At 41.2% G+C, this 26,819-nt stretch overlaps 2 protein-coding genes across 3 annotated transcripts in view; one reads left to right on the top strand and one right to left on the bottom strand.

Moving 5' to 3' along the window:
- hs6st3b (heparan sulfate 6-O-sulfotransferase 3b) overlaps window positions 1-5,016 on the bottom strand; it is a 58,786-nt gene extending 53,770 nt beyond the window's left edge. Inside the window, exon 1 of the mRNA XM_034562114.1 lies at window positions 3,860-5,016. Within this exon, the coding sequence (XP_034418005.1) occupies window positions 3,860-4,410 (551 nt within the window). The 5' untranslated portion in view covers window positions 4,411-5,016. The remainder of the gene's footprint in view (window positions 1-3,859) is intronic.
- Window positions 5,017-6,731: 1,715 nt separating this feature from the next.
- Window positions 6,732-26,819, top strand: part of uggt2 (UDP-glucose glycoprotein glucosyltransferase 2) — a 32,481-nt gene continuing 12,393 nt past the window's right edge. Inside the window, exons 1-30 of one of the 2 annotated variants that reach the window (XM_034560875.1) lie at window positions 6,732-6,847; window positions 7,234-7,387; window positions 8,332-8,414; window positions 8,526-8,656; window positions 9,234-9,346; window positions 9,544-9,721; window positions 11,689-11,785; window positions 11,868-11,934; window positions 12,110-12,210; window positions 12,483-12,582; window positions 12,995-13,055; window positions 13,312-13,403; window positions 13,579-13,729; window positions 14,661-14,780; window positions 15,146-15,231; window positions 15,364-15,499; window positions 15,751-15,882; window positions 15,990-16,154; window positions 16,648-16,771; window positions 16,852-16,950; window positions 17,733-17,827; window positions 18,348-18,554; window positions 21,298-21,429; window positions 21,998-22,128; window positions 22,517-22,612; window positions 22,819-22,921; window positions 23,502-23,581; window positions 24,743-24,932; window positions 25,045-25,203; window positions 25,332-25,417. In XM_034560875.1, the coding sequence (XP_034416766.1) occupies window positions 7,260-7,387; window positions 8,332-8,414; window positions 8,526-8,656; window positions 9,234-9,346; window positions 9,544-9,721; window positions 11,689-11,785; window positions 11,868-11,934; window positions 12,110-12,210; window positions 12,483-12,582; window positions 12,995-13,055; window positions 13,312-13,403; window positions 13,579-13,729; window positions 14,661-14,780; window positions 15,146-15,231; window positions 15,364-15,499; window positions 15,751-15,882; window positions 15,990-16,154; window positions 16,648-16,771; window positions 16,852-16,950; window positions 17,733-17,827; window positions 18,348-18,554; window positions 21,298-21,429; window positions 21,998-22,128; window positions 22,517-22,612; window positions 22,819-22,921; window positions 23,502-23,581; window positions 24,743-24,932; window positions 25,045-25,203; window positions 25,332-25,417 (3,443 nt within the window). In that variant the 5' untranslated portion in view covers window positions 6,732-6,847; window positions 7,234-7,259. Of the gene's footprint in view, window positions 6,864-7,233; window positions 7,388-8,331; window positions 8,415-8,525; window positions 8,657-9,233; window positions 9,347-9,543; window positions 9,722-11,688; window positions 11,786-11,867; window positions 11,935-12,109; window positions 12,211-12,482; window positions 12,583-12,994; window positions 13,056-13,311; window positions 13,404-13,578; window positions 13,730-14,660; window positions 14,781-15,145; window positions 15,232-15,363; window positions 15,500-15,750; window positions 15,883-15,989; window positions 16,155-16,647; window positions 16,772-16,851; window positions 16,951-17,732; window positions 17,828-18,347; window positions 18,555-21,297; window positions 21,430-21,997; window positions 22,129-22,516; window positions 22,613-22,818; window positions 22,922-23,501; window positions 23,582-24,742; window positions 24,933-25,044; window positions 25,204-25,331; window positions 25,418-26,819 lie in introns of both variants that reach the window. The other variant, XM_034560876.1, reaches the window with a different exon arrangement.

The following is a 26,819-nucleotide window of genomic DNA, read 5'->3' as shown; positions in this document are numbered from 1 at the left end:
GAAAACTAGATTCTTGCCTTTTCGCACCAGCACGCATTCTGCAGGCAGAAATAAGAGCGACCTATTTAGGTAGATGTGTGCTTTTTTACCAGATATTCACGCAGAGTTGGATAGCATTTGATTGTTTTTTTATTATTGGTTATTATGCAAGTATTCGTCGATCTGGGTGGTGGGCTGCTGCATACAATTGCTTGCAGGAATAAATAGAGTTGCATTGAATGGAACTGAATAGAATGAAGAAATCCAGGGGAAAATAGTTCAGGAGTAATGGTGGCTCTATTAACGCCAACACTTCACCAAATTTCTTTCTCAAAAACACTTTGAAGAATGTACTTCTGTAGTGAATACAAATTCATGCGTGGATCGTTCTTGAACTCAAACAAATATACATAAGAGATTTATAACCAAAGTGAGACATTGCTTTGCTAGATTGATCAAAATTAAACAAACTATTGTCAGCCAATACATCTGGTCTTGTCCAGCCTTAATAGACACATACTGTAGCAACAATGCAAGCGACAGATGGCCTTGATTTATTCTATATATTTAATATACTAACATAACATCCAGTTCAGAATCAGAATCAGGAATTATTGGAATTGGACTCCGGTTACACGTACGCTCTCGTCGTACATACATTTAATTTACAAAAAACAGAATAATTATAAAAAGACATTAAAGACAACAGAGTAGCAACATGTATGTGCAATATGAAAACAACAACAGTGACAATGAATTGGGGATGTTAGTGGAGAAAGTGGTGATAGTGCGAGTAGTGCAGATGGATGTGTCTGATTAAGTGTTGATCAGAGTGACGGCCATTGGGAAGAAGCTGTTCCTGTGTCTGCTGGTTTTGGCGTACAGTGCTCTGTAGCGCTTCCATGTTTTAATGCATGTCAACCACCTATTAAAATTGGACTTTGATTTGCTAATTAACTGTACCCTACCAATTTGGGTTGCTGTACACCCCATATATGCTTTATATTTGCTTTATATTTCATTCAAATTTTAATTTTGTGAGCGACACCAACCAAAAGCACCCATTGCAGCCATTGAGTTGAAAAAGAATCAGCGGTAAATAATTTGTCTTCTCCTGATTTAAATTTACAAGCAAAACAAGCTCGCACTCTGGGCTCGAAGGGAATGTTGTGAACTCAGCTAATGTATGAATAACAATGTAACATAATCAATATCCAATGTTATAGCCTCTGCCGGGGACCTTTAAAATAAGTTTAGCTGGTATTTGCTCATAAGCAAACATTCTGTAATTAAACTGATGAAAGCAAAACAAGAATACACATATTAATATACAGAGAGCATTCAGTCGAACACTGCTGCTGTATTGAAGGTGCATAATGTATGCTTCACTGTAGGGACTTCAGGCTGTATGTTTGATAATCACATTTCCTCACCCTCAGACCTGTAGCCGTAACAATAAAGCTGTGTTGTTGCCGTTTTTTAATCTCAATAAAAGAGATTCTGACTGCACCAGGACATCAAATAATATTGAAGTTAGAAACTGAATTTACTCATTTTTACTTTGATGTAAGCAACCATCAAATATTTGTCTGATACTGACCAACAACTGTTTGCTACAAGCGTAAACCAATTCTGAAGGAACAATAAACTCCATGTGTCATGCAAGTACAGTTTGAAAATGAGCTCCTGGTTTTGTGAACCAGTGTCACATTGTATATGTAACTCAAAAACAGTGAGGTAAGAAACATGTAACGATCAGGAATAATTCTCTTAGCTCTCTCTAAAATGTCCTGAGAGGAAAACAACCTGCTCAACAAGCCATCTTCATACAGCAGGACGTGGTAATGCCACGACGCTCGCCACAAAGCAACTTGAGAGGACAGCACTTAGAGGTATGTTTCTCCAAAAAAAAGCCCCTGAAGAGAGGCAGGCTCGCCCGCTCCACTTCTTCCCTGACGGACGGCCCACTCCACAGGAGCCCCCGCCGGAGGACATGCACACTGATCCAGTCTGACACGCCTGACCTTTCCTGGGCAACACGGCTGGCTCACTGTGCAGAGTGCACCGCTCGGCTGAAAAGGCCACGCAATGCCACGCAGGCAGTGCCATCGCCGCTCACCTCGGCCACTCCTCACTGCTATCTGAAGAGCTGGCGAGGGGGGGGGGAATGCCCGGGACTGCTGAAAGACAGCCACTCCATCTGAAAGGCTCTCAGCCACAAAACAAGGGTATGCCATCTGAATTTGGCAGTGATGAACGATTGGTATTCCCCATTGCACCCTCAGGGTGGAGTTTAAATTTTTGTAACAAGTGGACTATTTTATGACAAAGTATGCATTTTGCTTTACAAGGGAGCTGTTTTACTTTGGCATTATGCCATTTAAGATATTTCAATTATGATGATTATGAAAATGACATTTGCATGATAATTGTTATGTGACGTATGCAGAGGCTCGGTAGTGAAGGGGTCTCTAACGTAGTGTATCTGCCAACAGTCTTGGTCGGGGCAGAATTATCTCAGAATAGATGCTATGGGAGCCCACTAAAGAACAAAGGATGGGAGGACTAGTAAGTGCAGAATAGATGCTGCAGCTGTGAAATGAAGAGCTGTCCCATCCAGTGAGCACTTTCCTAAGTAAAGGAAACACTTGGCACAGCAGAAATAAATCATGTGGTCATGTACTTCAGTGTAAGATTGTATTTTTCAAAGGGAGAGGATGGATTTATTTAATGCTTGTGTGACAAGCATTAAATAAAGTATCTTTGAGGATAAATAACTGACGAACACACTTTTAACGTGCTATTTTAATGACTAACCTAAATCAGTGAAAAACACACATTCTGCTGTGTGACAACACACACGATGTATAGGTTATTACATCGTGGCCCCCGACTCTATCTGCATCTCTATCGCATCAGTACAAGCAATTGCAAATGTCTTTTTGACTGCAATTATAACAGAAGATATTGGGGAAATTATGCAAATCCAAAAACCAGATATACGTTGCTCTTCCTCTCAGATAACTTCTTTGCATGCATCTACACCAAACATTGTGGGATCATTTGAACTAAGACTTGAAATAAGATGGCATCAAAATGTTGTGATACAACCGGAGTGCAACTGTTCTGTAAGCCAACGAGAACGTCTCAAAGGGGATTATCGAACAAGACACTGGGACCAAGACTGTGGTGGGGGGGGGGGAGGAGAAGTGTGTTCGGGTTTATGATACACTCCAACTTTGAACAAGAGAGATGGATACCCTCATTCACAGGGATGAAACAAGTCAATCACTAACCCTTTAACGTATCCTTATGGACACAGAGTGTGCAGTGTTTTCATAAAACTCTCAGTCAATTACAGCACTGGCACAGCTGGGCAGGAACAACATCATTGTGAGCAGCTGATGTGATATCAAAGGACAAATGCAAAAGTTGGATGTGTATGAAGGCCAAGCAAAGTAAAAGACCCTTAAATGTTGTCATAGCAGCTCATGCCATCCCATAATGCCCCCAGTTGAACAGACCCACCTCCTCCAAAGTGAGCCGACTGCTGGGTGATTGGTTGCGATTATGAAGGTATTGTCCCTGACTTCCTGGCTTAAAATATCCCTCCAGTGGGAGCCCCCTCCCATCTTTCATTGCTCACTTTTACTGTTGGAGACTGAAGGCTCTGCCAATTAACACCAGGACCAAATTAAACTTTTGAATTCACCATGGAGCCTCCAGTGCATGTGGCATGCGTGTTTGTACACATTGCTCTGGGACCCTGGTGGTTTGGGAGCCACAGAGCTTATTTCAGCAAAAGAAACGCGCGCGCACACACACACACACACACACACACACCCACACACACACGGAGAAAAAAACACCAGACATATACCTTATATTCCTCTGGGCCTCCTTATCCTTATCCATAATGACCGGTACACAGTTCGTGAGCTCGGTCCAGTCCGCGTGCAGTCCGCAGCTCCAGCCGGTCGAGAACCGGGAGAAGAGCCAGGACTCCTCTTTCCCCGGCCGGTGGCACGTGCATTTCTTCTGCCCCGGCTTGCAGTCGCACGGCTGCTCCAAGCGAATATTCCTCACCAAGTGTCTCCCGAAAGTGGTTCCTCCGGTCTTCTGGATGTGCAGAAACACTATCACGTCGTCCCCTTTGATGTTGAACTCCACGTGTCGGTCGAGGTCTCTTTCGGTGAAGTTGAATTTTGACGGTTGTTTCGGAGGGCTGTCGTCCTCCAGGTCCTGGTCTCTGTAGAAATCGTCGCTGTCCTGGTACGGGGTGGAGAGCAGGCTTACCCCCCCGAGTTTCTCCCCAGCCTTAAAGTAGCACGAATTGCTGCCCGCGGGACAGATGTACTGGTAACCTATCATAACAAAAAGGACAGCTAAAATAGGAACCAAGATGAGCTTACTGGATCTATCATCCATCATATCAAGATAATGTCTTCATTCCATTACTGTGAATAATAAGTAGCACCCGTGGGTTCTCCAGGGGGTGGGGGTGGGGGGGTCGATATACCCTAATGGTCCATGCCTCAAGAAAGACTAAAGATGCCTATTATTTACGTGCCACATGTTGATCAGATAACACCCTCCGGTAAACTGGAAGTGCACCTTTTTTCCCCCCTTCGTCTGCACTGCGCTGGAATTCTTGTCCAAAGTCAAGAGTCATGGCATTCAAAATGTCCTGCTGTAACTTCTAAAGCCGGCGGAGAGCTGCATCCGTGCGGGCGACTCCCATACTCCAGTATCAAGTTCAAGATTGATTAGAGTTGTTAGTCCGTCACCCCCCCCAACCCACCCCGCCTCCCCCGTCTCTATATTTTGTTCTCCCTTCTCTCGTGCGGACCACAGTGTGACGCGCAGGACGGTTCACTTCGGTGACGGACGGACTTCCGCGGAGATGTGCCTGCACGGCTCGGACTGTCGGGCTGGATCCTCCCGCAGCATCCTCCTCCTCGGTCTGACTGACTGTGTGTGCTGTAATGCTCTTGAGAGAGGATGCTGCTGCATCCGAGCCGACACATAATGCGTTATGCTCTCGTCGTGGTTGGTCATGCATCCCATCCGTCCATCCCATAATCTTGTTTCACACGCACACAGTGCGAAGCCAGAAGCCCGACACGGACACTGAACTAAGACAACGTGGAAATGCATCCGCGAATATATCTAATTCGCTGTAACTTTTTGAAGCGCATTCATCCGAGTATGACCTCTGATGAGTAGATACGTGGCTCTGTGCTGTACCGTTGCCAGTGAAATTATTTTTTTAATAGCCCAATTTAAAGTCTAATATCTTCTGGAAAGAGTCTATACTGTGAGAGCCAATTAAAAGTGAAACAGCTGCTTTTTCTGCAGCATTAATGGCTATAGTCACACATCCTTTTGAACCAACATACTGGTGCATTACTTTAATGGCATGCCAGACATTTGCAGAGAAAGGTTGAGTTGTGCGCAATTAACATATGCAAATTGTGAATTAACTCTATCTATCTATATATCTATCTATCTATAGCAGGTATGTTGTGATCATATAAAGAATGACTATTTCAAAACCTTCTCAAGAGTAGCGTGAATATTACGGTATACATTTCTTGTGTAAGGCTGTTACATTGTTTATCCTTCCTGTTTGCTTTGTAGGCTTTACTTAGGCTTTACTTGCGGTTATATATATATATATATATATATATATATATATATATATATATATATATATATATATATATATATATATATCCTTCCATCATTATTTAAATGTTTTTTTTAATTTCAAGATTTCATCTGTTCTTCTTTTATTACAGCTCCTTAGACTTAATTAAGCAGTACCGATGATTCTTTTTATGAGTTCAGTTTTGATTAATTGATCATACCATGTGACTAGTGGCCAACATGCCCAACGTTTCCATAAATATGAAATGGAAATTATCCTGCCAAGTAGTACCAAAATTGAGTTTATCTATAAGAACCATTTCACACAAGGATCAGTTAATTGGTCATGTTAAGCACTACTCACTAATGTACCAGACAGGGAGGGTCTAATGAAAGATGCTATATGGAGTTGGCCAGTTTGGAAATAGTAGTGTTTTTAAGTTATACAAATTATAAATCAGGTATACCTCACATTCTGGTGCATTGATTTCGGCTTTTTCCTCATAAATACACCAACTTTGATACTAAATTGCTACACGGCCCCTTACATAATAGATTGATTGATTAATATATTCATATACACAATGTGTAATCTATAATAACTGTTAAGATTAGCCTAATGTTATAAGGATGTTATTTGTTAAGTTATATACTATGCAAGTTGCATGTGCTGCATCTTAAAATCAACCCATCATAAACGTATCACTGTAATTATTGAATATTTATATGATAATTGGTAATCATCCCATAGAGCTTTAACTGCCTGGCTACACAATGTTGCACGCACACACACACGTACACGCGTATACACGCGCACACGCACACATGCTGCGGTGCAGCTGCAACACGCTCTCTTGTTTAGTGGGAAAGTGTTTGAGCTTCAGTGTCTGCCTCTTTAGCTGTCTGCCGCTGTGCCAGAATGAATTACAACTTTAACACCCGTTTTTTAATACTTTACACTCGCTGTCACTAATTGCGCCAACCTACACAATGCACCGGATTGTGCCTAAAAATGATAATAAGCCGTAATTATTTTGTTTGCGTCCCGGTTGTATTAGACACGAATAAAGGTCAGCGCGAGGCATCACAATACGCCGCTACCCCGGCAACTAGCTAGCGGTACTGGTCGTTAACTGCCCGAAATACATCGCTTTGTATGGAAGTGGTCAGCATCACTAACGGGGAGAAGGACACCTTATTGGCAACACAGTGACGAATGGTTAAGTTTCTTTAATGTACGTTACATGTGTGTGGCGAACGATCTTTTTGGAGACTTAGTTTGTTGTAACGTTCCTGTTTCCATTCACGACAAAGCGGTGTACTTTCTGCTACAGCTAAGTTTAGTCCGTCTGACCCCTCTGGACGTCCGGTGGGCTAAAACTAACGTTACGTCTCGAGAACAAAAAAGTTCCCCCTGATTTGCACATGTACCGTTAGCTAGCTTCATCTGAAACGGTGTCTTCTGACTGTCTACAGTTATGTCAGTAGTGTCGATTGTAACCGGTGTCCTGGAGTAGATAATTTAGAGTAACTAACGCTACGTGGCACCTCCTTCTCACATGGAACTTTACTGAAGGCGTTGGTGTTTGCTCTCCGTCACCGTAGGTTCGTGTTACACCTTGCCGGAAGCAATGAGGAACGTTATTGTGCTCTCGCTGCTGCTGCTGCTGAACATGCATCATGTCATATCGGCACCCAAAGGCGTCACTGCCAGTCTATCGGCAAAGTGGAGCATGACGCCTTTCCTCCTGGAGACAAGGTACTCACCCCTGGATGTGCACACCGGCATCTGTCACTCACACACACATCTACAACAAACAGGGCCGTTGCCGGGATTTGAATGTCGAGGTCATGAGGTCAAGCCCCCTTAATGCAGCCTACAGACCCTCAAACTATTTAGTTAGTCAATTGCTCAGTTATATGTTCCCTAAATTCAGTTTTCTAGCATGTCGGTCTAATGGCCTTTCACAGCCCTCAGCCCTCAGGACTAACATCCAGGACATGGAAACCTTTCTTTCTTTGTTTTTATGTCTTAAAAGTAGTCAAATCTAAATGTATGGTTCGTGTTACACCTTAAATCTGGAGTTGACCTATAAAATATCAACAAAGCTTACTTTTTAAAAAAATGGTTGACTGTAAACTTCTTCCTAGTTTGTTCAAACATTGAAATGTCCACTAAAATACAGATACCATGACCTCATTGACCTCGATGGGCCTTGGGATGAAATACAGAAGTGATTTGACCGTAATATTGCTTTTTTTTTAGTTGCCTCATATTCGAGTGAAAGGAACTATTGCAGGTTTTAATAATTGTATTTGGGGAAAATTATTCTTAAAGTGACAGTTTCCATCCCAAAATAAATACCAATTCTGTAAACATGTGACCTTTTAGTACTCATAAACAGTGGATTTAAATAGCAGCCAAATGTAATTCACTTGTTAACACTGTTTATGACTTACTGTGTATAAAGCTCTGTTTTTTATGGTATAACTTAAGAACATATGATTTTATTCTTCCGTGTGTGAACATATTTTGATGTGGTTTTATTGTAACCTACTTTATGCCTGTATAGTCTGTGTGATGATACTTCACAGTGAAATTTATGAAAGATTAAATGATTGGTCTGTAGCTTTAAGTGGTTATTTGTAACATATTGTGGTTAATGATTAATGCTGACTAATATTTTTATTTTACTCATGTAGTGAATTTATTGGAGAAGATGGGAATGAAAAATTCTGGCAGTTTGTTGACACCGTGAAAGAGCTCACTGTATACAAGCAAGGAGGTGTGTTGATCTAATGATGATCCAAAATATATTTAAAAAATGTTGAGACCTTGACATGTGTGCTTCTCTTCTAAGAAACCTCATTATTACTAATGTTGATGTGTCTCACAGAATCGGTGCGCTCGTACTACAACTTGATCCTTAAGAAGGCTGGTCAGTTTCTTACAGATCTTCAAGTTAATCTCCTCAGATTTGCTCTGGCCCTGCGGTCATACTCACCAGCTGTTCAAGCATTTCAGCAGGTATGTTGTGATCATATAAGTAAGACCATTTCAAAACCTTCTCACGATTAGCGCAGAAATATTACTATGAATTATTCAACAGAATTTGTATGCCCCTGTGGTTTCTCACAGAATTAAAATGTGGATATGGTTAATTATCTGTAATGAATCCAGTGACAAACAAGAGTTAGCGCTGGTAATCACGTAATTGCATCACTCTCAGATGCATTTATCAACATGCACATTGCGCGCCTTCTTGTATGCAAATTTCTACACTTTCACTTGTTGAGTGAAATATCTCAACATTCATGGTCCCCACGGGATGAATATACGTTACTTTAATCGTCCCCTGATTTTTCATCTAGCGCAATCATCTGGTCAAAATTTCAATATATCCGATACTTTGGTTTATGCCTAAGTATATAAGTATACAACGATGCACTGGTTGATGAAGTTGAATGAATAATGGCCGTTTGCAGCTGAAAAGAGGTGTTGTTCTGCACAGTGTACATCGTTGTGATAACTGCTGTAGAATATCAATCATGTTGTGGCCACTGTTTTGAACAACATTCCCTCACTCCTCGATGCTCTTTAACAGATAGCCAGTGATGAGCCTCCGCCTGAGGCTTGCCCTGCCTTCATCTCCATCCATGGTCAACACGGCTGCAGTACCAAAGACCTCAAGAAGCTCCTGAAGGCAGCTGCAGGCAGGTAATGCAGAAAGGCGCTTTCTTCCCCTCCCCGTGGATGAACTCAATCTTTAATGCAGAACAATATGAAAAGTTAAAATGGTTGTTTTGTTATAACAAATGTTGCCTTTTTCTGACTCCATTTCCCCTGTAATGAACACAGAAAAGGTTTTTGAAAGAGATTATTTAATTTCTGTTATTATTTTCAATTATTTGCAGGCCAAAACCATATTTATACAATAAAGACCACACATATCCAGGGTTCAATAAAACAGATGTGCCAATCGTGATCCTCTATGCGGAGATTGGAACCAAGAAGTTCACCTCGTTTCATAAGGTGCTGTCAGAGAAGGCTGGAGAGGGCACACTTATATATGTGCTGCGGCATTTTGTAGCGGTGAGTAGCAATGCTTTTGCAGCTATTTTAAATTAATGTTCCACTGATGTTTTTAATAAATAATGGGTTTTCCTGTTAGTCTGGTATCTAACTTGTGGTTGTGTCTTTCTCGGGATATACATCGGAAATTAGCAGTAGCTAAATCCTGTGATGAATAGCATCGTGAAATTGTTGTGCATTTCTCTAAGTATATACTTATCTCTACGAGTAAACAGTCTTCTTCAATCTTTTGGTTTTCACACTGAAGAACTCTGTTAGATAAGGATATTCTATCATTTTCATACCGTCAAATCGCATTGAACGATCAAAACAAACTTATACTTTTCTCCTGTTGACAAATAGTATCTGTGTATCTAAAGCCTAATGTAGCATATTCCTAAGTGCCATAAAACTTAATTGTTTAATCTTCATTTTAGATGATGTCACTGCAGTTGGGGCTTGGTAATATGAAGATATATATCGTCAATATAATAGAAGAATATAATATATTCTTCTATTGAGCTTGTATCGCAATGTCGGAAAACAGCATTATTTACGAGTTAGACGGCGCTTTACTTCACTGTGAGAGGGCTCGACATGCAGAAACGGCTGTTAATGATAGATTATTTTTTTTTTCCTTATTTTGCTTGAAACTGTGAAATGTTTATTTTGCAATAAGGTTCTTAGTAAAATGAGAAACTCTGTGTGTTTTTATTTTTTACGTATATAAGTCAAACAAGTATACAAAAATAGGCTTTACCATTTGGTTATTTCATATGGACTATTAAGCCTATTTATTGAATTTGGTCATTTTGCCCATATCACCCAGCTCCTATAGCATTGACATATCTTTCCTTTTAGGAGATTCCTCAAAATCTAACTGAAAAAATACCAAGATTGGAATAAAAGGTTCTTTTCTTGAACCTGTCTGTTAAGAAAAGCAGAGTGTGGGAGTGAAGGACTTCTGATTGTGCCTGTGAAAGCAGGAGGCAGTGCTTTGAATCTCGGTGACATAAATGGTCAGGGTTGAATGTCAGTGAATCTACTGCTGCATGTGGGGGACCATGTGCTTCTTGTTCCTTTTGGTAAAACATGTTATAGATTGGAACGGGTCAGACAAGTGATAACTTTTTTTCTAAGTTGGAAGGAGCAAACCCAGACCATTACAACTCTTTGGCAAGGAGTTCAGAAGGAGTCCAATGGTGGTGCACTTTAATAATAATAATAAGCTATCCTTTATTGATCCCAGTGGGGAAATTCTTCTCTGCATTTGACCCATCCTTGGTTATTAAGGAGCAGCGGGCTGCAGTGAAGCGCCCGGGGAGCTCAGTGTCTTGCTGGGGGGGGTTCAGTGTCTTGCTCAAGGACACTTCGACATGCAACTATGGGGAGAGCGGGGATCGAACCGGGTACCTTGTGATTTATACCGCTCCGGCCACCTTTTAGTATTGCACATGGTGACGTTAGGCATGTGTGTTGCTGTTCAGCATTGGAGACCCATAATCAGGAAGTTACCAAAAACTGATTGTGTCTTGACGTTGCTTCCCGAAGGCATTCTTGGAGATGGGTAGTGACTGCTGCAACTTGCAAATAAAGTCCACGAGTCAGCATTCGGCCTACTGCTGTGCAGCTAAGCTGTCGTTGCTCCAAGGCGTTTGCGTTTCACAATTACAGAACTTACAGTGTACTGTGGCATTATCTAGCAGACCAGAAATCTGATTAACAGCACCGTTCTGGAAGTCTCTTCACTGTGGGACCCACTCTCCTCTCAATGTTTGTGAATGGAGATCAACATTAATTTGAATGGGTGTGTCCACATAATGTTGGCTCTAAATTGTACATAGGTTTAGGCATAAAGCATTTCCCATGCAATGGGTGTGCCGTGTTGATGATTATTACACAGTGCTTTTAAAAGAAATGTACACGTAAACACAAAACTCGACACCATTTTACATTCAATCCAATACTCTGCCTCCCACTGCTTGCAGAATCCAAAGCCTAAAAAGATGCTTTTATCTGGGTATGGTGTTGAGCTGGCTATCAAAAGCACAGAATACAAAGCCGTGGATGACACCAAAGTAAAAGGTCAGTTTTGGACTTGTCAAACATTTTGTGCTAGACTTCGCCTGTGTCCAAGGCAATGAAACACACATCTTGTGCTTTGTAGATTCAGGTGCAAACGCTGAGGAAGACAATAAAGATGAAGTCCAAGGGTTTGTTTTTGGAACCTTAAAGTAAGTGGCTTAAATGTAACACGTCATTTAACATAACGTTTAAAAATATATATTTTCTATTGTATGTTCTGATTTGACGGCTGGTCATCCTGTGCTCTGTGTGACTTTATAAAAAGAAGGAAAATAAATCATTGATTCTATTTCTTTCTTTCTTGTTCAATTTCCTCTTTTTAAGGAAATCTCACCCTGAACTCGAGGAGCAACTGGTGGAGCTTCGCAGACATCTCCTCGAGAGTACAAATGACATGGTCCCTCTCAAAGTGTGGGAAATGCAAGGTATCGGGTTTTCTATTCAAGGTGTTCAATAATCATGAGGCAAAAAATACTAATCATTACAGAAATGTATAATTACTGCAGTGAGGAATGTTTTGGTTTTAGCTGTCGAGTTGGTGCATATCATACCATTTGCTTTCATTTTGAATTGTAGCAGTTACAAAGTTTATCAGCACATTGAATATAATTTGATTGCTTTGCATGGATTTGATTTGTCGATAAACATCGTGTGCATTCGTAGATATAGATGCTGATTCATGACTTGATCTCCACAGATCTTAGTGTCCAGGCAGCTGCCAGAATCATGTCCGTGCCAAAGTTTGATGCTTTGAAGCTCATGCGAGACCTCAGTCAGAACTTCCCGAGCAAAGCCAGGTCAGAAAAGTCATCTTATTTTCTCTTTCTGGCTGACTGGCTGACACATTTGGCAATATTTTAAGGGCCCCCTTCTCTGTGATACAATGTGTGAATCCAGACACAACAAATACTGTTGTAATGTGCACATGAAATCTGTGTTTTTATAAACCCATTTGTTTCAGCATTATCTATTAAATGCAACTTCTGATACAGAGATCTAATCAGCTTTTTTATGTCTGCTTATTTTGGCTCTGACCGCTTGTAATAACACCCAAAAATGCTGAGTAAGAGTCAGATGTTTATGGGGTGTTGACTGAAGACATACCATCTTGAGGGCCCATATGTTTTTGGAGATTAAAACTGGCATTTTACTACCGGCTTGGGATGTGGTAAAAGCTGATGGTGACTGTATGTTTTACTGGTCCCACAGATCACTGACAAGAGTGGCCGTAAAGCAGGAAATGAGAAAAGAAATCGAGGAGAACCAAAAGGTGCGATATAATAAGCAGCCTTTCCACATGATCCCGCAGGATTCTATTCGATAACAACCTGAGACGTTGCAGTTTTATTTTAGACAATCGGTTTCTAATCTGTATCTGGAATAAATTACATAACAACATAACATGTTACATTTTATTTCTTTTCCAATTCCTCAGTCTCGGTGCGCAAATCTCTTCATGTTAAAAGTAGAATCGCTCATTTAGGGGGTTTGGCATTGGACTAAAAACTTTGAGCTTGTTCTTTCAGCGACTCGGTGAGTCCATTGGTGTACACCCGGGAGACGGAGAGCTCTTCATCAACGGACTGCACATTGATCTGGACATTCACAACCCTTTCAGGTAGGAACCCAGCAGGAGGGCACAGCGGTCTGCCTGTGTTCTCCCCAGGACGCCTCAGACCTATGCTTTGCCTCAGTAATCCTGTTGCAACAAGATCAGAGTTTATTGCTCTGCAAAGCGACTGCCACACAGCTAATGTGTATAAAACACTAACCTTTCGATTTTATATTTACAGCATTTTAGACATCCTCAGAGGAGAGGCCAGGGTCTTAGAAGGGCTTCACAACTTGGGCATAAAAGGAGAACATCAAGGCAAGCTGCTGAGGTTACCTGTGAACGCTGTGGATGACAGCTATGCCTTAGATATCAGACATCCAGCTATAATGGTGAGTCTTGCCCAAAAGCATTATTCTTCTGGCCCAGATGCAGCTGTTTGTTTTTCTTTGTGTACTAGGGTGTGTACTAAGTGTATCCGTCATCAGGCTATAGCAACAGTCTCTAACCTCCCAGCAACTTCAGGTATTAATTAGGACTCAGCCAAGAAAAGCTCTCAAATATAAAATAATTGTGGCCCCTCTGGCCATTATAATATTTGAGGTACTATAAAACTGCTAAGAAATGAAGAATTTAAGCCTTTCCACATTCAACCGAGAGGTCTGTAATTTCCTTTTCTCGTTACTAAGAACATGTGGGGAGGCTTGAACGGTAAGTTACTGAAAGTGACAGACTACTGTTAGGGCCAGATTGGCCAGCAATGATGAATTATTTTGCCGCTGTGATTATGGTCATTTATCATAAAAAGCTATTTCTAAAAGCTCACTGATGGAGAGTGGTAGAGCTTTATAACAATCACTAATGTTAAATGTTCACATCAAATCCAGCATATTATATATATTTTTTGCAACAGCTTTATTTACATGCCTGTGATTATATTTTTTATTGTGCAGGTAGATTAAATGAAAAACCTTTATTTAGATTTTTCTCTCTAAAGTTAAATAATGTAACACTGATTAATGTCTTATTGCTCTTGACAAATAACAGAATACTCTTAAAACTACTCTCATTCCTATCAAGCCATGGATTGTGAATCAGTGTCTTAATAAGTGTCTTAAGCCCCAAACCCAACTTGGTTATGAACTCCAACAAAACCCTCAGATAAAGCAAATTCAATATTCTGATTTCTTTGATAGGTACCATGTCATAAGAAATATAGAAAACACCAGTCTACGAAATGTCTTTGAGTGAGGTACTTAATTTCCACCTTCTCCAGGGTTGCTCTTCTGAATTTAATTTCTCTTTTTGTCATGCACTTTCCAGTGGATAAATGACATCGAGAATGACCCAGTGTATCGCAACTGGCCATCGGGTGTACAGGAGCTCCTCCGAGCCACTTTTCCTGGAGTCATTCGGCAGATTCGACACAACCTCTTCAACCTGGTGAGTCACCCGAAGGCCAGAAATGCTGCAGGGTCGTGATGATAAAGGGAAAGGAATTGAGAAAGGTCTCCATTGTCGTGGAAATGTGAAGCTGTTTGGATGCTTCTGACTCTTCTCTGCTAGTCTAGATTACATTTTATTTAGTGCACTCGTGGGTGTTTGTAATCATTCAGGTACTGCAGTCAGATACACAATCACAGAAGAGAATACTGAGTCCATTTTCATACTTAACATTTGCTCTTATTATCAGAACTGTATGGTTGGATCTGCTAACCGTCGATCCATCCATGTTCCAAGTCGGATAACGAGTGTTTCTAATTGTATTATGATTCAGATTTGATGACGATGCTTTTTGATGTTGTTAGGTGCTGTTCCTAGATCCAGTACGGGAAGAAAGTGTTGAGCTGGTGAAACTGGCAGAGCTTTTCTACAAGCACAAGATCCCCCTAAGGTTGGTGCTGTTATCTCTGAAGTAACCTCTGCATCTGTTTATATGGTCTAGTCTTGGCATTTAGACTCTTAACCAGGTAGTGATTGTCATTTCAGCTGCAAATTGAATACTTGGTTTTGACCCTTTCTATAGAATTGGCTTTGTGTTTGTTGTCGACACCAAAGAGGAGATTGATGGCTTTTCAGATGCAGGGGTTGGATTTTTCAGACTGCTGAATTACATTGCAGACGAGTATGATTTATCCCAGGCTCTGATGTCCATGGTCTCAGTAAGTATATTACATTCATAAATCTCTGTTATTTTAGAAAGCACTTCTTTAAGAATAACTAAAGTACACTCCTCGCCAGCTCATATCTATTCATGCCTCAGAAGTAAGTTGTATTGTGCCTTGTGTTCCCATGGTTTGAGACATTATTGAACTAGATGAGTCGGTGGGAATTTGCATCTGGTATCATCTTTTTCAAATAGAGTTGGGAGTTATTGACCGTTGCAGAGATCTGACTTGCCACTCTCTTGCAGTTGTACAACCAAGTAGAAGGAGGAGAGACACTGTCTGTTGATACAATCTCTGCTTACCTGAAGAGGAAGTTCCCCAAAGCCAAGGCTGAAAGGATTCTTGGCGTAGAATCTGAGTATGATGACAAAAGACAAGTAAGAACATGTTCTTACTGTTTTTTCGAAGTTAAAATAATTACTTAAAAAGATAATTACCGGTAATAGGAGCATCTAGTATCCAATCCATGTTTTGTGTGTTCCAGGACGGTGCCCTTTTCTACAAAAAGAGTGGCCTGGGTTCCTTACCACTGGCTTTATTTAATGGAGTCCCTCTGAGCCCTGATGAGATGGACCCAGACGAGCTGGAAACCCTCATCCTGCAGCGCATCATGGACACCACCACCACCTTCCAGAGAGCTGTCTTTATGGTACACCATGTCTGCATGGAAAGACACTCATGCTTCAGATTCAACCTGCCAAATCGACCCCTCTTTAGTAGAACCTTTAGATTTTTGCAATTAGGTTTTTAGTAAATTGAGAAACTCTGTGTTTTTTATTTTAATATTTCACATACTAGCCAGAGGTTATTACAAGTCCATGGCTTGATACTAGGTTTATTACAACAGCAGAGTATATAGTTAAACTGAGCTAACAGTGTGTGTTTATTATACTGTTGTAAATCATAACTAAAAGGAATCATCACCTTTTCTAGATTTGCTAGATAGCACAACATTGCAATTTTAAGTCGTACAGTTAATAGTGATTAATTATTTCACCCTGTTTGACACATTCTTGAATTTGCAGATGCTTACACTTCACCGTTAGCTCTTAAGAATTTGGGTCTACACAAAAAACAGCTTTTCCTTTTTGGATTGATCTTCTCAGTGACTCACCCTCATCTGTTTTATCCGATGCCTACAGGGTCAGTTGACTGAGGACTCAAATGTGGTGGACCATCTCATGGAGCAGGCAAATGTGGTTCCCAGGATGAACCCTCTTATTTTAAGCACTGACCGGAAGTACCTCGACTTCACGTCCAAACCAGGTGACCATCTTAAACTATCAATTATTGATTCACTGTCTATATTCCTCTTTTATTTCAACTTGTTGTTTCTTGCTTTGCAGTTGTAGATGATTGGGATGACACAACTATGTTTTCATATTATGACTCCAGAGACAAAACAGCTGTGATGGCGAAGAGGATGAAATACTTTACAAATGCTGGTAAGAAATCCCGTATTAATATATGCCTTGGTTTCCTAAACAACACAATTTCAGATGAAGACCCACCATTTAATTTCCAATAACAAAATGACTTGCAACAATCTACATCACTTAGTCACGCATCGACATCTTGTCATGTAAACTGGAACATTCCGCATTTCCGATATCTGAACAAAATCAATCCTCCACTGCTTTACTGATCTGAAAGTGTGAAATTGACCTTTGTTAAAGCAAACAGGCTGCGTCTCCAGCAACATAATTGCTGGATCTGCTGACTGGCTTTCGGCCAACAGTCTGAATGGTCGTCAGAGCTGCATTTGGCTGCTCAGTCCTGGAGTGTACCTGTCTCACTGAGGCTGAGGAGGCTGATTGCCATCCTCTCTCTGCAGACTAGTTGACTGACTGACTGACTGACTGACTGACTGACTGACTGGGGAGGGGGGGGACAATATACTGAGCTCTGTGCCAGATGTCTCAGTTTCTCTCACATCTCACGCACACACATTCGTTTGAACAACTATACCTAATTTCCCTTCTCACTTTCATCTGATTCTCATCATCCTTTTTTAAATGATGAGCAGTGCCACATAAATAATTTAGGTTGACATTGAGATAAAAAAAACTGCTCAAAAAAACATTTGGCCATCATTGGTACTCAAACAGTTTATTGTAGGAATGTCAGGAAATTGTGGGGCTATAATGTGTTTTAAAGCTGACATTGAAATGGCATGTGATATGTATGTAAAGAGTACAACAGAGTCATTGCTCTCATACCTTTTTAGATGAGGATGGGATGAGTGCTGTGACCATGTGGATAGCCGGAGATTTTGAGACGGTCTCAGGAAGAAAACTGTTACTCGGTGCTCTGAAACGTGTGGTGAGTATCATCTCCTCTCTTTCCTACTTTCTTTGGGGGACTGAATGTTGAACTCAATCAATACCATTTTTCATGTTTGCAGCTTGTGTTACTGCAGCTACAAAACTGTAAATCTATACATCACATCAGGGCCGAATAGATAAAGTATATTGAGATACTGTTTTTCTGATCGGGGCCCGTATGACCTAAAAAAAAAAAAAGATTTTCAATCTGAAAAAAAAAATCTCTGCATGTAAGTCCTCCAACAAAGCATCAACGCTTAAATATTCACCGTTAATACACTAAAGATGAATTGAGTGATACAGTTTTTTTTTAATGTCATTTAAAAAAAATGATGAGTTGCTGGTAGAATAAGCAGCAAATGTAAAACCTTTACTGTTAAGCAATCAACACTCTGCTCTCCGCGAGTGACACCTGCGGTCTGTGGAAATATGGGACTGTGTGATATTAGTGTGAATTATATCATTGCTGTGTGTGTGTGTGTGTGTGTGTGTGTGTGTGTGTGTGTGTGTGGAAGCAGAAGGCCAGCCCTGGAGTGCGTGTGGGGGTGATAGATAACCCCAGTGGAAAGCCAAGCGACGATAACACTGTGCTGTACAGGGCTATCTGGGCCTCTCTCCTCACCCAGAAGAATAAGGCTGCAGCAGAGTTTGTGCAAAAACTCCTGAGAGAGGAGAGTAGCCAGCTCCTCCAAAAGGGGACCAAGATGAAGGACTTACTGATGCAGGTAAAGGAGCGATTAAGGAATGCAGTTTTCTTTTTGTCATATCAGATTGCATACATTTGATTTACATTATTTAGTGTTTCAAGCCATATAGGTTCTGTATTTTTACCTCAACGTAGTGAGGCGTGCATGTCCTGTGTTTATAAGGTACAGCTTTGCAATATATAGATTTTCAGATTTATATTTTGATCCGAGACTAGATGAGGTCTAGTCATTAATGTATTATGGCATACATTTTTGCCTGCATAACGGTTACAGGCCATAATACTGGTCAGATAAAGACAAAGTAAGTTTTTTTTTTTTAAAGTATTGTTTTGGTATCTGTACCAATACTCAAAATATGTAGTGTGAATGAAATGAACAGTTTCCCGATTGGCCACCATATCAATAATGGTATTAGTTATAAATCATTAGTTATACAAATCATTTAAGCATCGTCATCACATGTCACACATACACTTTCAATAACAATTACACTGCAATGAACCTACTGAGCCTTTTTTAAAGTTGTTCATGCTCTGAACCATTAGCATGCCGCGGGGTAATGCTTTTTTAACCTATGCAAACTAATAAGAGAGTCGCGTTAACAAGATTATATTAGGTTTTTTTTAATAGCATGTGTGATCCTCCTCCCGACTGAAAGAAAGGAACGGTTTACATGATCATTACTACAAGTAGGATATGAGATACCTCATACCTGCCACCACAATTTGCTAAAATGTGTCAACACATGCATGAAACAGAAAAATAGTTTGATGCCAGCGGTCAAAGCTGATTAGACAATTAAAATGTATTATCTGCTGTGTTAAACACATGAATGCCTTTTGAAGTGGTGAATAAAACCCACAGCTTGTTTCTTCTGACATTCTGACAGGAATGTACCAGAAGTAAAGAAAAGAAGGAAGAACAACTCAAAAGCATAGTTTGTGTGACACGAAAACTCAAATTAACAAGTGATATTATATGACCGTTCTTTGAAGAGATTAGGGGTGGGCAATGTGGATAAGATCTTCTGTCATGGTATGTGTAGTTTTATTTTACTATATTAAGATATATTGTGGAATAGTTCATTTTCGTTAATCCATTGATACATAATTTAAACATAACATAAACAGATGGAAATATCTGTCTTAAGCTGAACCCGTGTAGCACAGTACCTGAGGTACTCCATCACACTGCTGCAAAATCCTATAAATCCAATACTGCCATAAAAGAGTCCTGCTCACTGATTTGCAACACAGCCTGCCATGGACTAATACAAGCCGAGATATTAAAGGGAGAGCTACCTAAATATAAACAGGATGTCAAAAGCTTACAGCAGGTGCACATTTATTTTGTCTCATGGTGTATGTATATAGTGTCATCCAACCCTAAAATATATGCAGTGTTTCAGAATGAGTGTCATTATGTTGAAAGTAAGAAACACATTTTTTGGGGGGTTTGATTATTTGTTTTTAGGTCGGTTCCTCTTGATTGTGTCAGTGAAAAGTGTGAATGTGAAACTTCTCTCTGCAAAATGTGAGGAGTGTTATACAACACTGACACATAATCGATAACTTTTTAGGCAGATCTAATGAACATATTGGCAAAAAAAAAAGAAAAAGGTTGTATATAGCCACTTGCGAAGATATGTCACTGCTTTCTTGATTCAAGTGAGTCGGGGGGGGGGGGGGGGGAATGGTGATTTATGAGCCTATCTTTTTGTTCCTGTCCTGAACATCAACAAGCAGAATACATTTAGAGCACATATGATGCTCCACCGCCTGCAGAAGCCAAAGCAAGCAGCCTACTCACTGTCAGTTCCACTTGATGTGTCACAGAGGCCAGCACAAGGCGGGCTACACACGCTGAATCTTTAACTTCAAAGAGCTGCTGGATACCTGGTCTCCAGGACCTGATAAATAGTCGAGCTCGCTGCTCACCGCTCATGGTTGTGTAAGCCACATGTGTTCAGCCAAGCCTGCCCATCACTCTGCTTCTGTAAGCAGTCTACAGCCACTAGTGCTCTCCATCCTGGAGTGTGCAGCATCCACCCACTCAGCATTACACACAAGAAAACAAAGTCTCAGGCACTAATCAACAAATTAGCTGACAGGAGGGCCCCCGTCTCCTCCATCAGGAATAAGTCATACAAATACAGCACCGGTTACATTTGGGACTGGCGAACCATAACAAACTGCCCTTCAATTATACCAACCTTAAACAATGGTGAGAGGATGGGCTGGAAATAGCAATGGGAAGATGGGTAGAAGGGGGCTGTGTGAGTTGAGACCCAGAGTCGAGGGATATGAGTTTATTATTGGCTGCCAGACAGACTTGCTGACTGGATTGTGCTGACATTATTGCTATTTCACCGGTTCTCCTGAGGAGAGATGTTGAAGAAACTAATAACCTGACTCCACAAACTCTCCACACTCCCACACCTAATTTGTTATAGACAAAAATGGTCGAGGCTTAATTAAGAGTTTGGTGTATTAATTACAAATTGATTAATCTTATTTCCAAGCGTGCATTTCTGACAGCTCGGTCCTCCAGTGATCGCACTGATGCGAGGCATCATTGATGTTGTGGATAATTTGTTTGCCTCACATACATCATTCCTTACACCAATGCATCACTCAGATGTTGTTTTGGACAGGCTATAAAGTTTATTGGATCTTGCTGTACATCGCAAACTCAAATGTGAGCCAACATGGCAATCAATTTTCTCCAACATCCTAAACAGACTTGTGTTCTTCTGTTCTAGGGCATGGACAGAGATGCCTTTGAGAAAAAGTTCAACACCCTTGAAGTGGATTTTATTCGTAGTCAGCAGCTGTTCTGTCGAGACGTCCTGAAATTAAGTCCTGGACAGCAGGCGGTGATCAGCAACGGCAGGGTAAGTGGGCTTCAACGTTATTTCAGAGTATGGATCCATATATATCTGCATAAAAGAGTTGAACTGACCACAATATGTTGTCAGAAAGATAAAGCCTTGGTTACATGTCGCTGCTATTGTTTGGTACAGTGGAGTCGCACTATGGAGGATTTGCCCTCTCGTGCTTTCAGAGAGCTCACTTTTGTACCGACAAATCGGCACGAATGTTCCTTAAAGGTCACAGGTGGCACAGGCTGCACTGCGCATGCCTGTCTGTGGGAGTGTCTGTATGTGTGTACAGCGCTGGTGACTGATGTCTCGGCAGCAGTGATGCTGACAGCCACGGATGAAGAGGCCAGCCTCTGAGATGGCAGTAACAGTTAATATCATTTTACATTCCTCTGCTGCAGTTGGCAAGAAATAGAAAGCAGGAACAACACAGAATGCCTTGACTTAAAGCGAATGCAACACTGTGTTACAATCACATAACATTGCACACTCCCTTGGCAAGTGGTAAGCAATGTAATACACGCTGAGATTACAATTGGGAAAAGTCGTCTTCCGACTGCATTGTCGCCTTTTATTTTAGATCCTCGGCCCATTTGAAGAGCAGGAAGAATTCACTGTGGAGGATTTCCAGCTGCTGGAGAAGATTACTCTGAGCAGTTCTGCAGAGAAAGTCAAAGCCAAAGTTAAACTGATGGGGATGAAAGCAAAGCAGTATGTTTGTATTTTTTTTTTGTCTTGTTATGTGAGAGAAATTTTTTCTTTAACTGTCTGCGATCAACCTTTTTGCCTAACCCTGAATAAATTAATGAATGACAGTAGTTGCTATGATGTGTAATACCCCTTTACACGTTCCTCTTTGTGACAATTGTTGTCTTGTTTAAACACTTCTTCTTAAACAATCTTTCAATCATTAGCCACCTCAAGTGTTCTGTAATGTGCAAAATATCAGCTTCTAGTTTCTGTAGCCTTAATTGATTTATGAGGCTGCCTTGCTAACGGCTTCCCATCACTTTTCTGTTTGCTCCTCTGTTTGACATGGCTCCTAATATGCAGCATTAATAAATGATGGTCTGACCCTGCCACACCTCTTTTCCCTTAGCGCCAGTGACTTAGTCATGAAAGTCGACGCCCTCCTAACTGCAGCACCCAAAGGAGAGGTCAGGAGGGATGTCCACTTTATCAAAGACAGCCACAGGTGGGCAACGCTCTTTCCTCTTGTCGACTGTCCTATTTCAAAGGGAACTGTTTACTTTCCTTTTCGTTATGCTGGATCTGAACATTGCTACACCGTCATGTCAAGCAGTGCAGAAAGGCAAATCTTTTGATTTGCAGTTCTGCTGAACAAGGGTTGTCTAACCTTGTGTTGCTGAATCTGCTTTGTGTGCTGTTCTCCCCCTCCAGTGTGCTCCGTCTCTCCCCACGTGAGAACGAGGTTTTCTATGACGTTGTGGCCATCGTTGACCCTCTGACGAGGGAGGCTCAGAAGATGTCCCCGCTACTGATCGTAAGCTGTATTCTGTTCCTCTCTTCTCCATCCACTAGTTATACAACACGGACACTTTAAAAAAAAATCACTTTCACTAAAAGGAAGAGTACAGAAAGACGACGCTTGCCAATGTGCAAATTTTCAAATATAACTTTTCTTTTTTTCTGTCCTCACATTTTCATGGTTATATTATCTTAATGCAAGTAGTTTATGATGAATGATAGTGTAGCTTCCAATATCTTAAAAGCTTTTTATTGAGTGAGTAAAATTGATCGGGGAAAAAGTGCCATTCCTTGTGAGCCTAAACAAGCATGCTTATTTATTTCAGGTTATTTAGAAACAAATGATGTTATGTAATGATATATCAAGTTATACTGTTATAACACCTTCTTTGAAAACAAATCAAATGCAGTTCAAAGTGCTTTACAAATGTGCGTGAACCTCTTAAAATCATTAAGATGAGAGGAACCGGCAGTGAAACTAAAAGCTTCAGTCCTTTTGTTCAGTGAAAGGCTCACGTGTGTCCTCTAGCTCTCGGCTGGCCTCGGCTTCGCTCCTGTTTTCTATAACTGGGTCTCTTCCTCTGTGACTCCTGCAGGTGCTCAGTCAAGTGGTCAACGTGAGACTGCAGGTGTTTATGAATTGCAGGGCCAAGTTGTCCGAGATGCCCCTCAAGAGGTAAGCTTCCGTTCCAACAGTAATTAAATGTTCCTGTTTTGCCTGTTTGTGTATCCGCGGTCTTCCCGTAAGATTATGCTGCACAGATGCAATCTGCTTAATAACACCACCTTATTGCTTTGGGCCTCCCCTTACCTCTCTAGGCAAATTGCTTCCAGCTTGCAATGTTGCACTTCAAGACGTGGAGTTAAAAAAAATAAAAACCCAACAAAGATTAATAAAAACAACAAATGAAAGGTTTAAATTACCCATTAAACATTCACACCACTGAGTGAATGCTAGTCATTATGTATCTTGGTATGTTTTCTTTTTTTTAAAATTGTGTTAATTGGGTCAATTGTAGTGTTTGTTTTGACAGAACATTTTCCAGGAAGTTTTATCCTCACTTTGAAGCAGGCGACAAACCTCCAGTTCTGAAAAGTGAAGCCAATGCAGACGTGCCATAAAGCTGCATTCTTTCTGAGCCCAATTGTATTGAAATGTTTGTGAAAATTACACTATTTCTTACTACAGTAAACATTGTAAACATACTGTACTCTGGTTAATACGTTAACTGCTAATCCTATTTACTTGCTGGGTATGATACAAAGAAGACAAATTCACTTTTAAATGCTTTAGAAACAGGTGGGCTTAAAAATCTTCATTTGAGTATATATTTAGCCAGCCAATTCAATTGTTTCCAGGATATTCAACCTTTGTTACTTTGTAATGCTTTAAATACTTAACTTTTTTTCTTGACAGGGCTTGTACAAAGGTAAACATGTTGTCTATGATTATGAGATATGACTTTACAGATAGCTACAATCCCTAAAGGTCAGTTTATGGCTTTTTGCCATTTACACCTATAGTCTATGGGCATATCTATGCCTGGCAGTAATAGTATTAGTATTACTTTGAGGAGATTGCGTAGACCCCGCTGTCACAACAGAGCCCATCTCTCCTGGCCTACAAAGGAGACTTTTGCACAACATGTCACCATTTTAGTGCTCGCTGAAGAGGACTGCGTTTATTGGATGGAAATGTGGACTCCAGTGGCAAAAAGATCTGCAGGATATCCACCATCTAAGGATTTAAAATGATATTCTCTGTTGTATTAATTTGTAGTGATTTGTAGTGCAGGCACATACATTGTGATAATGCCTCTTTTTTCTGTCTTCCCAGCTTTTACCGCTTTGTCTTGGAGTCTGATGTGAATTTCTTGGCCAACAACACAGTATCTCCAGGTCCTGTTGCCCGCTTCATGGAACTCCCAGAATCTCCTCTTCTCACCCTTATTATGATTACGCCAGAGAGCTGGATGGTGCAGGCTGTCAGCAGCCCCCACGACTTGGATAACATCCACCTACAGGAGGTATCTCGCTTCTTAGTTACTGCTACGATCAATCTCATCATTCTCCCCTTCTGAATTAGGGCTGCGGTGCATTCTACCAATGCACTAATGCAGTAATCTGGTTTCGCTTAAGGTGAACGGGGTTGTGACAGCAGAGTACGAGCTGGAGCATCTTTTGCTGGAGGGCCACTGCTTTGACCTGTCAACAGGCCAGCCTCCTCGTGGCCTGCAGTTTACCCTGGGCATGAGTCGGGACCCACTCATGTATGACACTATCGTCATGGCTAACCTGGTTCGTAGCCTTAATTATACTACTAGTTACTAAGTGACAGTTGTTTGTACTGTGTTGACGGTGCCAGGGTTGTGTGAACGTATTGATTATAGTAAATACTCAGACTCCTGCTGTTTCAACCACAACAGGGATATTTCCAGCTGAAAGCAAATCCTGGTGCTTGGACCTTAAAATTACGTAAAGGGAGATCAGAGGATATCTATCAGATTCTCACGTGAGTATTTCCCCGTTGTCTACACACTATTTTTAAGGCCATTGTTGTAATTTCCCCCAACTCCTTATAGACAATAATATCTTCTGTGAAAGCGAATAACGGCGGTAATGATGCTAATTAGGCGGCTTCATTGGTAGCTCAGCATGAAGGTTGTTTTGAGCCTACCTCTCCGTTTCATACCAGTAGCCATGAAACCCATCACTATGGTAACATAGAGAGCTACTGACACTGTAGCAGTTCAAGGTTTTGATGAGTACAGGGAGTTCTGCTCGCTACAGAGGGGAGAAAGAAAAGGAGGAGGCGAGGGGTGCTTTTAAAGAGAAGACGGAGTGGAGGGATGATTCAGCTGGTCACCTGCAATGCCATCCAACCCAGATGGCAAAATGTCAGCAGCAGCAGAATGCGTTTTAGTTTGGATGGCGTAGGTGTCAAAGGCTCCATATACGAGACAGAGTGCGTTGGCGTTGTCTAATTTCCCCGGACAAAGAGAAACGGTATTGTGCTTTGGTTGCTTTTAATGTCTTTTCAAACAAAATACAATTTTCCTTGTATTCTTTTAATTCTGCACTTATATACTTTAATTCAATTGTACCGTGGTGCTTCCTACTTTGATCTAAAACCAATCAAATTCTTATTTTTACAAAGGAACTCCGTGCTCATCAATCTACTTAACGTAACAAAGATATAATAACCCCTCTCTATCAAGTTGGGATGAGGGCTCAAATCCCAACCATTTATCTGAGTCCGCACGGTCAGCTGTAGTACATCATATTGGTTGTTCCTACAATCCGTCTCTGGCTATCCTCGCATACGATTTAGGACACATACAGCCCTCGGTTCCTATGGAATCATATCAGACAACTAAGATTTATTCCCCAATCCTCCAGGTGAAGCTAAGAGGTGATGTCATTTTTCACCTTGGCAGTGTCATTATTCTTGTGGTTAGCGGCACTCTACTCCGGTTAGGTGGCCGATCAGAGTCTAGTGGGAGTGCCTGCGCTCTCCATTCCCAGAGCCTGCGTTTTCCTCTTCCACCCTGTGCTGCCACTGCGTCTCGCCCTGACGGGGATGAATGAGATGGCCAGCTCTCTTCTCCTCCGTGCAGGGATACAGATTGATCTCTGGAGCTTTCTAACACAAGCCTCAAAGGCTAAGTTGTGTCAGGGACAGCAGAGCGGGCAAAACACAAGCGGCACTTTGGGCCCAATGAGGAGGGAGCATTTATCATAGTGATGAGGTTAGTTTTTTGCTTTTAGTAAGCACTGGGGTCGTAATGGCTCGCTGTGCATCGTAGCCTATTGCTCATCTCTTCCTGAAGTTTGTCTCTGGAGGTTTCTCCATGAGACCCTGCAGATCCCGCCTCCCAAAAGACATTCCCCGCTGGGCAAATGGGTCCGAAAAC

The sequence above is a fragment of the Cyclopterus lumpus genome, chromosome 21 (genome assembly GCF_009769545.1).
Source record: "Cyclopterus lumpus isolate fCycLum1 chromosome 21, fCycLum1.pri, whole genome shotgun sequence".
In the NCBI taxonomy this organism is placed as follows: Eukaryota; Metazoa; Chordata; class Actinopteri; order Perciformes; family Cyclopteridae; genus Cyclopterus; species Cyclopterus lumpus.
Note: the sequence above shows the minus strand (reverse complement) of the source record. Positions and strands in the feature narration are given on the sequence as shown.